At 53.8% G+C, this 11,426-nt stretch overlaps 2 protein-coding genes across 2 annotated transcripts; both read left to right on the forward strand.

Moving 5' to 3' along the window:
• Positions 1–2,004: 2,004 nt before the first annotated feature.
• On the forward strand, positions 2,005–4,108 carry LOC113146537 (putative mediator of RNA polymerase II transcription subunit 12; the record flags this gene model as incomplete). The annotated part of the gene is made up of 3 exons (XM_026334164.1): positions 2,005–2,080; positions 2,157–2,296; positions 3,125–4,108. Coding segments are annotated over 3 exons (1,200 nt in total), but the record flags the coding sequence as incomplete, so codon positions are not given.
• A 1,155-nt stretch (positions 4,109–5,263) lies between these two features.
• LOC34619304 (DNA replication licensing factor MCM4) lies at positions 5,264–11,111 on the forward strand (the record flags this gene model as incomplete). The annotated part of the gene is made up of 11 exons (XM_026334165.1): positions 5,264–5,408; positions 5,812–6,111; positions 6,605–6,969; positions 7,186–7,375; positions 7,626–7,895; positions 8,303–8,538; positions 8,746–8,990; positions 9,732–9,896; positions 10,159–10,275; positions 10,387–10,546; positions 10,964–11,111. Coding segments are annotated over exons 1-11 (2,341 nt in total), but the record flags the coding sequence as incomplete, so codon positions are not given.
• Between the last annotated feature and the right edge of the window lie 315 nt (positions 11,112–11,426).

The raw sequence follows: 11,426 nt of genomic DNA on the forward strand, positions 1-11,426 counted from the left end.
AAAAGAACTCACAGCAAAGAAAGACGGGAATGAAAGGGTGAGAGAATGTAAGTTTTTTGTGAGAGCGGAAGACGGCAAAGAAGATACTCTGGTGACAGGAGTTATGACAGGTGATCTTCCAAACAAGACAAAAAGAGAAAAAGACAGACAGACAGACAGAGAAAGAGTGAGGGAGGGAGGGAGGGATAGGGATAGAGAGATAGAGATGGATAGAGAAAAGGTGGAGAGAAAGAGCGATATGAATAGAGAAAAAGTGATAGAGATGAATATATATATAGAGAGAGGGAGGGGGACGGAGAGAGGGAGAGATAAAGAGCGATAGAGAGAAAGAAAGAAAGAGTGCCATAGAGGGAGATAGAGAGCGCGAGTGATAGAAAGAGGACGTGGATGTTCGTCCTTTTGCAGGAAGATTTTTTTGCCCATAAGCCTCTTGGTTTTGTATCTTTTAGCGCACCTTCGCCGCCTGCTACAGAGACTGCAGACTGCAGCACTATACACCCGACCATCAGCAATAAGAAGAATCCAGACACTGCACCGCAGCCGAAGGCAGCACAGCAGAGGCTGCAGCGGCCGTTTCTGCCGCTGGCACTGCTGTGCGCAGCTGCGGCAGGTTCAATCTCCGTTCCATTGGGAAAGGGAACGGATAGAGAGGAGAGCTCCTCATTCCAACGGGGGAGAGGGGGTACACCCCGTGTGGTAACGGGAGCGCGAAGGCCTGTTCCATGCAGCATAGTACCACCAGAATGAAGCGTACAGCCACTGCTGCTGCTGCGTAGACTACACCTGTTTGGGTTGCAAGTGTCTCTGTGACTGCTTCTTAGCTGCTGCTGCCGCTCCGCGGGCGAACTGCTGAATTGCTCCGAGTTCCTCTGTAGCGGCCTCACACAGCTGCGGTATGGCTGGCATTCGAGGGCGGCAGACGCCAGCCGGAGAGAAACAGAACGGCGGCGAAGGGCTGCTGCTGCCGAGGCTGCTAGAGGGAGTGACGGGCGCGCAAGTACAGAGCAGCACTTGTTGTCGTTGCTGGAGCAGCTGCTGGTGTCGGGGTGTTGCGGCACATTGTGGGGAGTCGGATCTTCTGGAAATGTTCGCTGCCGCCTCCTGCAGCAGCTGCGAGCAGCAGCAGCAAACCCGAGAAGGGTCTGCTGCGTTGCAGAGACACTGGCGGATCGGGAGAGGGGGCTTGCGGAAAGACCAAAAGGGGGAGGTATGACAAGGGTTTAGGGGCGTGGCATGTTGTATTACAAGAAAATGCTTCTTCTGTTGTGTATGTCGTTGCGCCGATTCACACGCAGACCAGCGTAACACCGGCACAGGGGCCCCCTAGCTGCAACGGAAGCCGTGGTCGCTGTTTCTTGCAGCCACAGTGGGCATTCAAACTTCAGAAAGAGAGGGCGTTCTGTTGAATATGAGCATTGAACTTCATGAATGTGCGCTCCAACCTCAGGACCTGCGTCGGCAGCAGCACCGGCTGCCGCGGATGCTGTGTAGGCACTCCTATCGTCCGCATCCTCTGCAGATACACCTGGAGGACTCTCCTCATCAGGAGGTGCACCATTGACTGTTATGCGAGGGCATTCCGTACCTCCGCTTCAGAAAACACATCGGCAAGCAGGCTGCGTGTGCTGCTGGTGTGCAGCTCTGGCGGGAACGCCAGTCACTCCCAGGTGTATGTACACTCGGGCCGCCGCCTCCGAGGCGGAAGCGCTCATAGAGTGTCAGAGCTAGCTGCCACAAGGAGTCCAGCAGAGCCTGCTCGGACGGAGCAGGAAAGTGAGCCTTCTGACTCTCAATCAGACAAGCAGCAGGGGCAGCAGCATCGGCTGCCTCAAGCGCAGCAGCAGCAGCAACGCCAATGCGAAATCAGCAGCCACTCTCCCTGACGCTGCAAGCCCAGCGAGTGCCGCCTAGGGATTCCAACGAGCATGTCCTACAGGAGGCGCATCAGCCTTCGCGGTGGGGGCACCAGTCGGGGCAGCATCAGCAGATGCTGCAGCAGCTGCTGCTGCAGCAGAAAGATCTGCAGCAGCAGCAGCAGCAGCAGCAGCAGCAGCAGCACTCCCTGCTCTCGCGAGCAGCTGTAAGCTTGGGTTTCCCTCTTGAGCCGCGCAGGACGCCTCGTCCTGTTTCTGGCAGTGCACCTCTCCCCAGTACAGGTGTACATACAGCTGATGCTCCGGCAAACCTTTCGCTGGACGCAATATCGTCCTCGCCAGCTTCAGTAGCAGCAGCAGCAGCGAGGCGTGCAGTCGGTCTAGGTGGAGGGGTGGTTCCTCGAATGACGGGGTTTTTGCCCGCTGGATCCTCTGGCTGCAGCTGCGAAATGCCTGTGCATGCAGCCGCAGCTGCAGCCAGCCAAGTGCTGCATGGCGAGGGCGGCTCAAGCACTCCTTGCAGCTCTGCATGTCTGCCGAATCTCCTCACATCCGCCGCATTCTCCATTCGCTCGAATGCAGGGACGAAGCGGGAACATCTGCCAAGCGGCTTCGAAAGGAGGGCAGTGGAAAGCAGCTCCTGCATGCCTTCACCCTCCACCCCAGTGCAGTTGCAGCAACACGTGCAGCTGCAGCAACACGTGCAGCTGCAGCAACACGTGCAGCTGCAACAGCCCCTTGTGCCACCCGTGTATGCAGACGCTGCAGCAGCTGTCGAGATGTTGCAGGCAGCCAAGACGGGGGAGCAGCACAGGCAACGGCAAAGGCAGCCACGGCAGGAGACACTGCTCATGCAGACGGCTGAAGGATCTGTGGCTATCCAGGATACTGAAGGCGCAGTGCATGCGCTGCAGCAGCAGCTAGAAGACTTGCAGCTCCAGCTGCGGCGACTGCAGCAGCACAGTCCGCTGCTGCAGCCTCTGTTACAAGGCAATGCTGCGCAGCTGCTGCAGCAGCAACACCACCACCGTGAGCATCCAGAGCAGCAACAACAACACCATGAGCATCCAGAGCAGCAGCAGCAACAACACCATTACCACCACCATGAGCATCCAGAGCAGCAGCAGCAACAACACCACCACCACCATGAGCACCCAGAACAACAGCAGCAGCAACAACACCACCATCACCACCATGAGCAACCAGAGCAACAACAACACCACGATCACCACCATGAGCACCCAGAGCAGCAGCAGCAGCAACAGCTGTTGCTGCCGCCTCCGTCACGGACGTGCAGCGACACTGCATGCGAGTCTTGCAGGGTGCTGCCTGATTTTGCTGCCGATGCGTTGCTACTAAAGCAGCAACTGGGTGACTTGCTGCATCGTCTTCACAGCACTGGGGCAGCAGCAGCTGCTGTTGCTCCCCCCGCTGCTGTTTCAGAGGCATCCAGTGCAACTCGGCAACAGGCACACCATCACCTGCTTAAGCTTCAGGGGCAGCTCCAGAAGCAGGCTGTAGAGCAGCAGCAACAGCTGCAGCAGCAGCAGAAGTTGCAGCAGCAGCAAGTTCAGATGTCTGTTCAGGTTGGGGAGCTAGGAAACTGGCATGCAGCGTTTCAGAGGCAATTTGTGGAGCAACAAGAGCAGATTCGAGCGCTGCAGCAGCAGCTGAACGTTTTGCAGCAGCAGCAGCAGCACGTGCTGCAGCAGTTACACCAACTGCAACAGCTTGCCCAGGAAGAGAACTCCCAACTGCAGGCGGCACTGCTCTATTTTGTCACCGAGCGAACGCAGCAGAAACGTCGAGGTGCAGCAGCAACCCCACGCGCAGCGGTGGTGGCCGCTGCTGCTGCTGCTCTTAAGAGGACGCATGCAACGTCTGTGCGAGCCGCGGAGGGATTCTCGCTCGAGGCGTGCTCCCAACAGCAGCAACAACAAGGCTTGTTCTCGCCTACCAGTAGTGTAGCGAGCAGCGCAGCAAGCAGTTGTGTGCCTACAGCAACTACAGCGGCAACAAGGGAAGGCGACGGGCTGGAGCGGCAGTATGCACGGGGTCAAAAGCAGCACGACAAATGGAAATTAGGAGCAGATACAGCAGCAGCGCCACCGACCACACACACTGGACGCCCCTCTGCAGATAACACAGCAGGGGGGGCAACGCTAGCAAGGCAACGCCTAAGCAGTGGCAGTAGAAACCGAGTTCCCAGTGTATGCATCTCGGATAGTGACTAGTGTGACGTTCAACCACCGCCTTGTAAATTAGATAGGCCATGCGCAAGAATCGCGCGTTCAAGTGGCACTACACCGCAGCACGCAGATTCCCTTCCCGACGAGTGGACTGTCGTTTGTCGCAGCTCCCGCTAAGGCCCCAAGATTCATGCGGTCCTTGCTGCGTGATTTGATCGTCCAGAGTTGTGAGCAGCCGATCGAGGCGTCCACGCATGCTGCCTACCTCGAATGACGCGGCGCAACAGGACTGCCTCAGGGGAAGAGCATGCACATTAAGCTGCAGTTCAAATAGGCGAAGGAATGCGTAGACACACCAGGCTTTTTGAAGAGATTCTTAGCAGCGACTTCGGCTAAAACGTAGGCCGGAGCGCCACGAGGAGGGGCATCGGGTTAGGTGCAGCGCCTTGCGATGAGCTACTGGAATGCATGCACCGCTCGTTCGGACGCGGTGTGTGATGGCTGCCGACATAGGGTTTAGACTCCGAAGCCTGGCTTTTAGGGATATAGGCTTGTTTTTACTTGGCGGAGGAAACGCTGCCTGCGTCGTACCGCTTGTCCTATAGCGGCTTGCGAACTGACTCCAGGGATGCCTTGCGGCGTCGGAAGTTACACCTGACTACAAAAGGGGGGTGAAAACCACTATTATGCCAATCATATTTCTAGAAGAGGTGTCATAGGTGGAATATCGCCTAAGAAGGTTCGGATACGGTGTTAGGAGCAGTTGCTCTTGCAACACTCTTCACTGTCTGTGGGTCGTGCGGGGTGGTTTTAGGGGGGGTTGTTGCTAGTACACGGTGCCGCTGCCATTGGTGGCGTTATGCGCAGCCGCTGGTACTGCATCGTTTTGGTTTTTCATCTTCTTTTGTTTATTAATGAACAACAAAAAGTCCATAGGCCTGCTCCTTCACTGGGGTAGTGTTGAGGCGCTCCCCAATACTTTTCTGAGCCTGCCACCCCCCTCCCTGAACTCCGTGTTCTTCTCTCCTCGGTCTCCCTTCCGGTCTCCTTCTGCCTTATTTTTCCATTCCCTTCGATTTCAGCCTCTCTAAGCTGTAAATACGGAGTTGCTCGACTCAGGCCGTATCCCCCGTTTGCGCGTAGCCTCGCCACTGGCAGCGCTCGTATCAGCAACAACAGCAGCAGCACTCCTTCTTTACAATGGAGGAGGATCTAACACCGCCGAGGCCTCGCCAGGCTGCGACGCCTCTCCATGCAACGCAGGGTGCCTCAGAAACTGAAGGGCAGAGGAGTCATCCTCAGAGCTTTCAGGCAACGCGATCACCGATATCCAGGAGGAGAGCCTGTAAGGACAGCTCGCCTTCTTCCAGCTGTTGCCGCCTTCTGTGCGGCTGTTCCTCCCCCTGCCTCGGGGTTCTTGGGAGCTTCTTCTTTCTCTACTGCATGTATATATATATGTATACATATAGAGAGAGAGACACCAACCGGCTAGGATGGATGGATATGTCTTCCGGCTCTGCAAAATCGCTTCTGCGTCTGTCTGTCTCTCTCTCTGAGAAGGGGACGGGGGGCACCTCCTTAGTTCACTCACCTCTCTCAATTCACTCACCCGTGAAAGTGCAAACACGAACTGTCGTTTGTACGGGGTGTGTATATGTGTGTGTGTGCATGTATGTATGAATGCGTGTATAAATATATATGTACATATATATGTCTGCGTGTGTTCGTGTGGATGCCGTTTCCTGTAGGGGGCAGTGGCGAAATGGGTGCAGCGAGTCAAGGGTCCTTGTTGGGGGGATCGCACGGGGGGCCCCTGGGGGGCCCCCCTGCCTCCTCGGGAGCCGCCAGCGAATACGGCGGCACTCCACTGGCTATTAGAAGAGTGCGCTTCGCAAGAGCTGATCTTGGAGACATGGGCAGAGAATTTCTCCTCCTAGATGCAGAAATGCAGCGCCTCCCCGAGCTGCCAAGGGACGTGGTGGACCCCGATATGGAGAGGCGTTTTGACGATTTTCTCAATAACTTCTGTCTCGAAGACTTCGACGGATGTAATGCGAATTCCACAATCCGTTATCCTGTGCTTATAGCGCAAAAAGCCTCGAAGTCTAAGATCTCCCTCCCGAACATCACACGCCATGCCGAGTCGTGAACAGCCAGAGCTTTCCACGCCCTTTTCTCTTTCTTTTGCCCTCTCTCTGTCTGTCTGCATGCATGCGAGCTAGTGTATGCATGCGAGCTAGTGTATGCATGCGAGCTAGTGTATGCATGCGAGCTAGTGTATGCATGCGAGCTAGTGTACGCATGCGAGCTAGTGTATGCATGCGAGCTAGTGTATGCATGCGAGCTAGTGTATGCATGCGAGCTAGTGTATGCATGCGAGCTAGTGTACGCATGCGAGCTAGTGTATGCATGCGAGCTAGTGTATGCATGCGAGCTAGTATGCCTTCAAGTCGTAGAGACACACCGTTACGAAGAGACGCATTGCCCATTGCGCGTTTCTTTCCTCGCCGCGGTGTTTCCGCCTGCGCCTGTTTCTTCCAGTGGTGCAGACTCTTGAAGAGGACTTAGAACTGGTTTCTGGAGCGTGGCAGCCGCAAGTGGATTCTTCATTCAGCATTGGCGATCGCCCCCGTGCCCTCTATCTTTTGAAGTTGCTTCGCTTTCTGGAAACGAGGGGATCGGCAGCAGCAGCGGGCGGCGCGGAGCGCCTCGCCTTTGGGGTGTCTCTACAGCACATCTACGCCTACAGTCCTCTCCTGTACACAGCCATCGTGAATGCACCGCAGGACGCCACTGCAGCCTTCGATGCGATCTTGCGCGCCAAGTTTGCCGAGCTGAGAGAGCTTCACGGCCTTTTCCAGCCTGAGACGGAGCGAGCAGCAGCTGATGAACTCTTGCTGCAACAGGTTAGCTCAGGCACTGGACCTACCAGGGTCTGCTCGTTGCGTCTTCGCGAGGAAGTGCAAAGAGTGCCTCCCTAGCCTTGCGTTAGGGCAGAAGGTCGCTGTGCTTTTGCTAGCGATGGCTTGAAAGGCCTTCTTGTACCCCTCGTCAACCCCACGCCACGCAACAACCCCTCCTCGCCGAAAAAGCGCTCGTTTTGCGATCGATTCGCTCCTCAGGCCCCCCGTCTTCGTCTGCACTCGAAGCCTCCAGCGCTTTTGGATTCCCTTCGATCTTTGGACCCCACAGTCGATGTTGAACGCCTAATTTGCTTGCGGGGAGTGGTTATTCGGGTGTCTGAAGTCATCCCTGAAATGACGCTTGCCGCCTTTCGGTGCCACGGTGAGACGCGAACGGACGTAACCGGCTGCCGCGCTGGAAGCAAAAGAAAATTCGCGAAGGGCTGGCGCACAGAGGAAAAGCGCCGTGCACACGAATCAGCCTTGTAGAAGGATATTTTCCTCGCAGCAAGGGCAGCACGCTGCTAGCTCCAAACCTAGCGGCCTTCACACCCCCATCGTCTGCTTTTAACGCCTTGCAAATCGCCAATGTCTACTTTTCTCCCCTCCCGCTCATGCGGCTTCCGCCTGTGTTTCTTCGCCGCTTGCTGCAGCAAGAGATGCGCGTGGTCAGAGCCTCTGCAGCCACGAGAAGTATGAATGCGTTCTCAACGGGGATGTTGTTCAGCCCTCACGCTGCCCAGCATGCAACGCGGCAAATTCAATGTCTTTGTGGCTGGAGCAGTGTGCCTTTGCCTCCAAACAGCTTATCAAGATCACGGAAGCTCCCGAAAATCTCAAGCCGGGAGAAACGCCGCAAAGTCTCACTGTGTATGCCTATGACGAGCTCGTCGACTCCTGCAGACCAGGCGATCGCGTTGAAATCACAGGTACGCTCTGACCTCCGATTGTGTGCAATGAATGCGTTCATCGCCTTGCAGGGAGGGGAGAAGGGTGTGAAGGGGGGGGTTGAGCAGGCAGAACAAATACTCTGATGAACCTCAGGGTGTTAATGGTGCTGCTGGCGTTACTACTGCTGCCGTCATTTGTAACGCCGTGTGGGGCCCCTCGCGGTTTTTTTTGCTGGATGTCGCATTTTTTCCTTTCTTTTTCTTTCTCTCTCTCTGTCTCACTCACTCACTCACTCACTCTCTGTATCTATCTATATATATATATCTCTATATATATATATATATCTCTCTGTCTCTCTCTCTGTCTCCGTTTTTCCCTCCTCCGCAAGACAACGGCGAACGGCTGCCTCCTCGAAGCCGCTGTGATATTTTTGTTTGGCTCTCAGGCATCTTCAAGGCTTCTCCCATGCGCGTAAACCCCCGCATGCGGATGCAGCACTCCGTGTTCAGAACATACGTCAATCTGCTGCACGTCATAAGGGACGAACGCGATAAGGCCACCCGTTCCAGCGCCGTTGCTGCTGCTCAGCAACAACAACACCAGCAGCAACAGCGAGAAGAAGAAAGCGTCAGCTTTTCTCCTGACCTCGAGAGACAAATCGTTGAGCTCTCGCAGCAGCCCGTAAGACGCACCGCAGCCACGACAGGCAGCTCAGCAGTAGCAACAAAAGTTGCAAAAGCAGCAAAAGCAGCACACCACCTCCTGTGTCTTCGTGTGGACAGCTGCTGCCTTTGAACGCTCCCGAAGGAGAGAGGCTTGCCTTTCCATCACCAGCATGCATGCACTTTTGCTGCTGATGCCGTCCATAATACTGCGTTCTGTTCGCAGGATATCTACAACTTATTGGTGTCTTCACTGGCACCGTCGATTGTTGGAAGGGATGACGTCAAGAAAGGCATTCTCTGCCAGCTCGTTGGCGGCTCACGGCTGCAACAAGAGTCGGAGCAGCAGCTTCAGGCGAGGCAGCAACAAAGGCAATCACTCCACAGAAGCGAGCTTCACGTGCTCCTCTGCGGTGATCCCGCAACTGCAAAGTCGCAACTTCTTCAATATGTCCATCAGATTGCACCGAGGTACGAAGAGAGGGGTTGTTGTCGGGGGGGGGGGGAGAGGAGTTCACATCTTTTCTTCGAACGCAAGAGATCCCCGCTTCAGAGACTATCGCGCTAGCATGCATGTTTATGTGTATGTGTGTCTCTGTGTATGTGTCTTTGTGTGTATGTGTCTTTGTGTGTACGTGTCTTTGTGTGTACGTGTCTTTGTGTATGTGTCTTTGTGTGTGTGTGTCTCTGTGTATGTGTCTTTGTGTGTACGTGTCTTTGTGTGTATGTGTCTTTGTGTGTACGTGTCTTTGTGTGTACGTGTCTTTGTGTGTATGTGTCTTTGTGTGCATGTGTCTTTGTGTATGTGTCTTTGTTTGTACGTGTCTTTGTGTGTACGTGTCTCTGTGTATGTGTCTTTGTGTGTATGTGTCTTTGTGTGTATGTGTCTTTGTTTGTATGTGTCTTTGTGTGTATGTGTCTTTGTGTGTACGTGTCTTTATGTATGTGTCTTTGTGTGTATGTGTCTTTGTGTGTATGTGTCTTTGTGTGTGTATGTCTTTGTGCATGTGTCTCCCTGTGTATGTGCCTCTGTCTCTGTGTATGTGTGTCTCTCTGTATGTGTCTTTGTGTCTCTGCGTATGTGTATTTGTGTAGTGTGTCTGTCAGTCTGTCTATCTATCTCTGTGTGTATGTGTATGCATTGTGTCAGTGTCTTCTCGCCCCTTTTGCACTCTCGTTTGTTGCTGCCCTTGCTGCTGCCCTTTGTTGCAGGTGTGTATACACTTCAGGCCGCGGGAGCAGCGCCGTGGGCCTCACTGTTGCGGTGTCTCGGGATCCTGACACGCGCGAGTTTGTTTTAGAGAGTGGAGCAGTTGTTCTGGCAGATGGCGGCGTCTGCTGTATCGACGAATTCGATAAAATGGAGGAAAACGCAAGGTAAAGGGCCTTGCTGTTGACTCCCAAACTCCGCTGATGAAGCAACAACGGGCAGTAATGGGTAAAGTAAGAAAGCTGTATTTTATGAATATCTATATGGATGTATATATCTGTATATCTGTGTGTGTGTATATCTGTGTGTGCATGTATGTTTATGTTTACATATATATATATATGTGTGTATATGTGCATGCATGCATGCATGCATGTACAAAAAGGTGTCAGCATGTGTTTGTGGGAGTTCTTGGTGCGTGTGTATCAGGGCTATTCTGCATGAAGTGATGGAGCAGCAGAGCGTCACTGTGGCGAAGGCTGGCATTGTAGCTTCCCTTAGAGCACGTACAGCTATCCTGGCATCTGCGAATCCCATCAACTCGCGGTATGCTTTGCAAAGCTCTTTGTTTCCTCACATTTTCTGCGTCTCTCGTGAACGTATTTGTGCCTGCCTGTTTCTTGATTCTCCTGTGTGTGTTTGTGTTTGTCTCCTCAGATACGATCGCCAGCGCGCGGTTGTCGAAAACATCAACCTTCCACCATCTCTTTTCTCGCGATTCGACTTGATTTACCTCTTGTTAGATACGGCATGCCCCGTAGCAGATAGAACACTTGCTGCCAAGCTGTGCAGATCCTTCGCTGGTGGCGCTAGTTCGGTCAGTTGGCACTTTTCTTGCCTCGAGCTGCTATTCCTGCTGCTATTATTGTTGCTATTACTGCTGCTATTATTGTTGCTATTATTGTTGCTATTATTGCTGCTATTATTGCTGCTATTATTGCTGCTACTGCTGCTGCTATTACTGCTGCTATTGTTGCTATTATTGCTGCCACTACTGCTGCTGCTATTATTGCTGCAATTATTGCTGCTATTACTGCTGCAATTATTGCTGCTGTCACCGCATGGGCAAAGGGGGAAAGGTCCCTCTTGCTGCGACCATTCCATCGCTCGCATTTCCAGTGAAAATTTCGCCGCTCGCCGCATGCACACGTTTCAGCCCAGTGAAGGACATGTATGTATATCTATTTTTCTACCCCTGCTGTGCACTCGTGTGGCTGCTGCGCGCCGTCTTCAGGAAGAAGAGGCCCGTCCCCCAATAAGCAAGAGTCTGCTTGCCTCGTATCTAGCATACTGTCGATTTCGATGTCAGCCGAGACTGTCTCTTGCTGCACGCGATGCCCTTCGGACGGAGTATCTGCGAATGCGAAGACGTGACACGTCCAGCAAGTCTGTCCTTCAGTCCTCCCCCCTTAGACCGTCGATGCGCTGCAATGCGAGGCTTTCTCTCTCCGGCTTGCCTGGCACGCATGCATATGCGTAGTTCACAACAGAGGCAGTCGAGCACTTGTCCGCTCCTCTTCTTCCTCCTCCTCCTCCTCCTTCTCTTTCTCTCTCTCTCTCTCCCTCTCTCTCTCCCTCTCTCGATCTCTGTCTCTGTCCACAGTGTAACTCTCGTTGGTCGCCGTGTCACTAAAACATAAAATAAGAATCAATAATACTATGCTACTCGTCTCTATACAAAACAAGACAAATATAAT

This window comes from Cyclospora cayetanensis, unplaced genomic scaffold (genome assembly GCF_002999335.1).
Source record: "Cyclospora cayetanensis isolate NF1_C8 unplaced genomic scaffold, CcayRef3 CcayRef3_contig_373, whole genome shotgun sequence".
NCBI classification, from domain to species: Eukaryota; Apicomplexa; class Conoidasida; order Eucoccidiorida; family Eimeriidae; genus Cyclospora; species Cyclospora cayetanensis.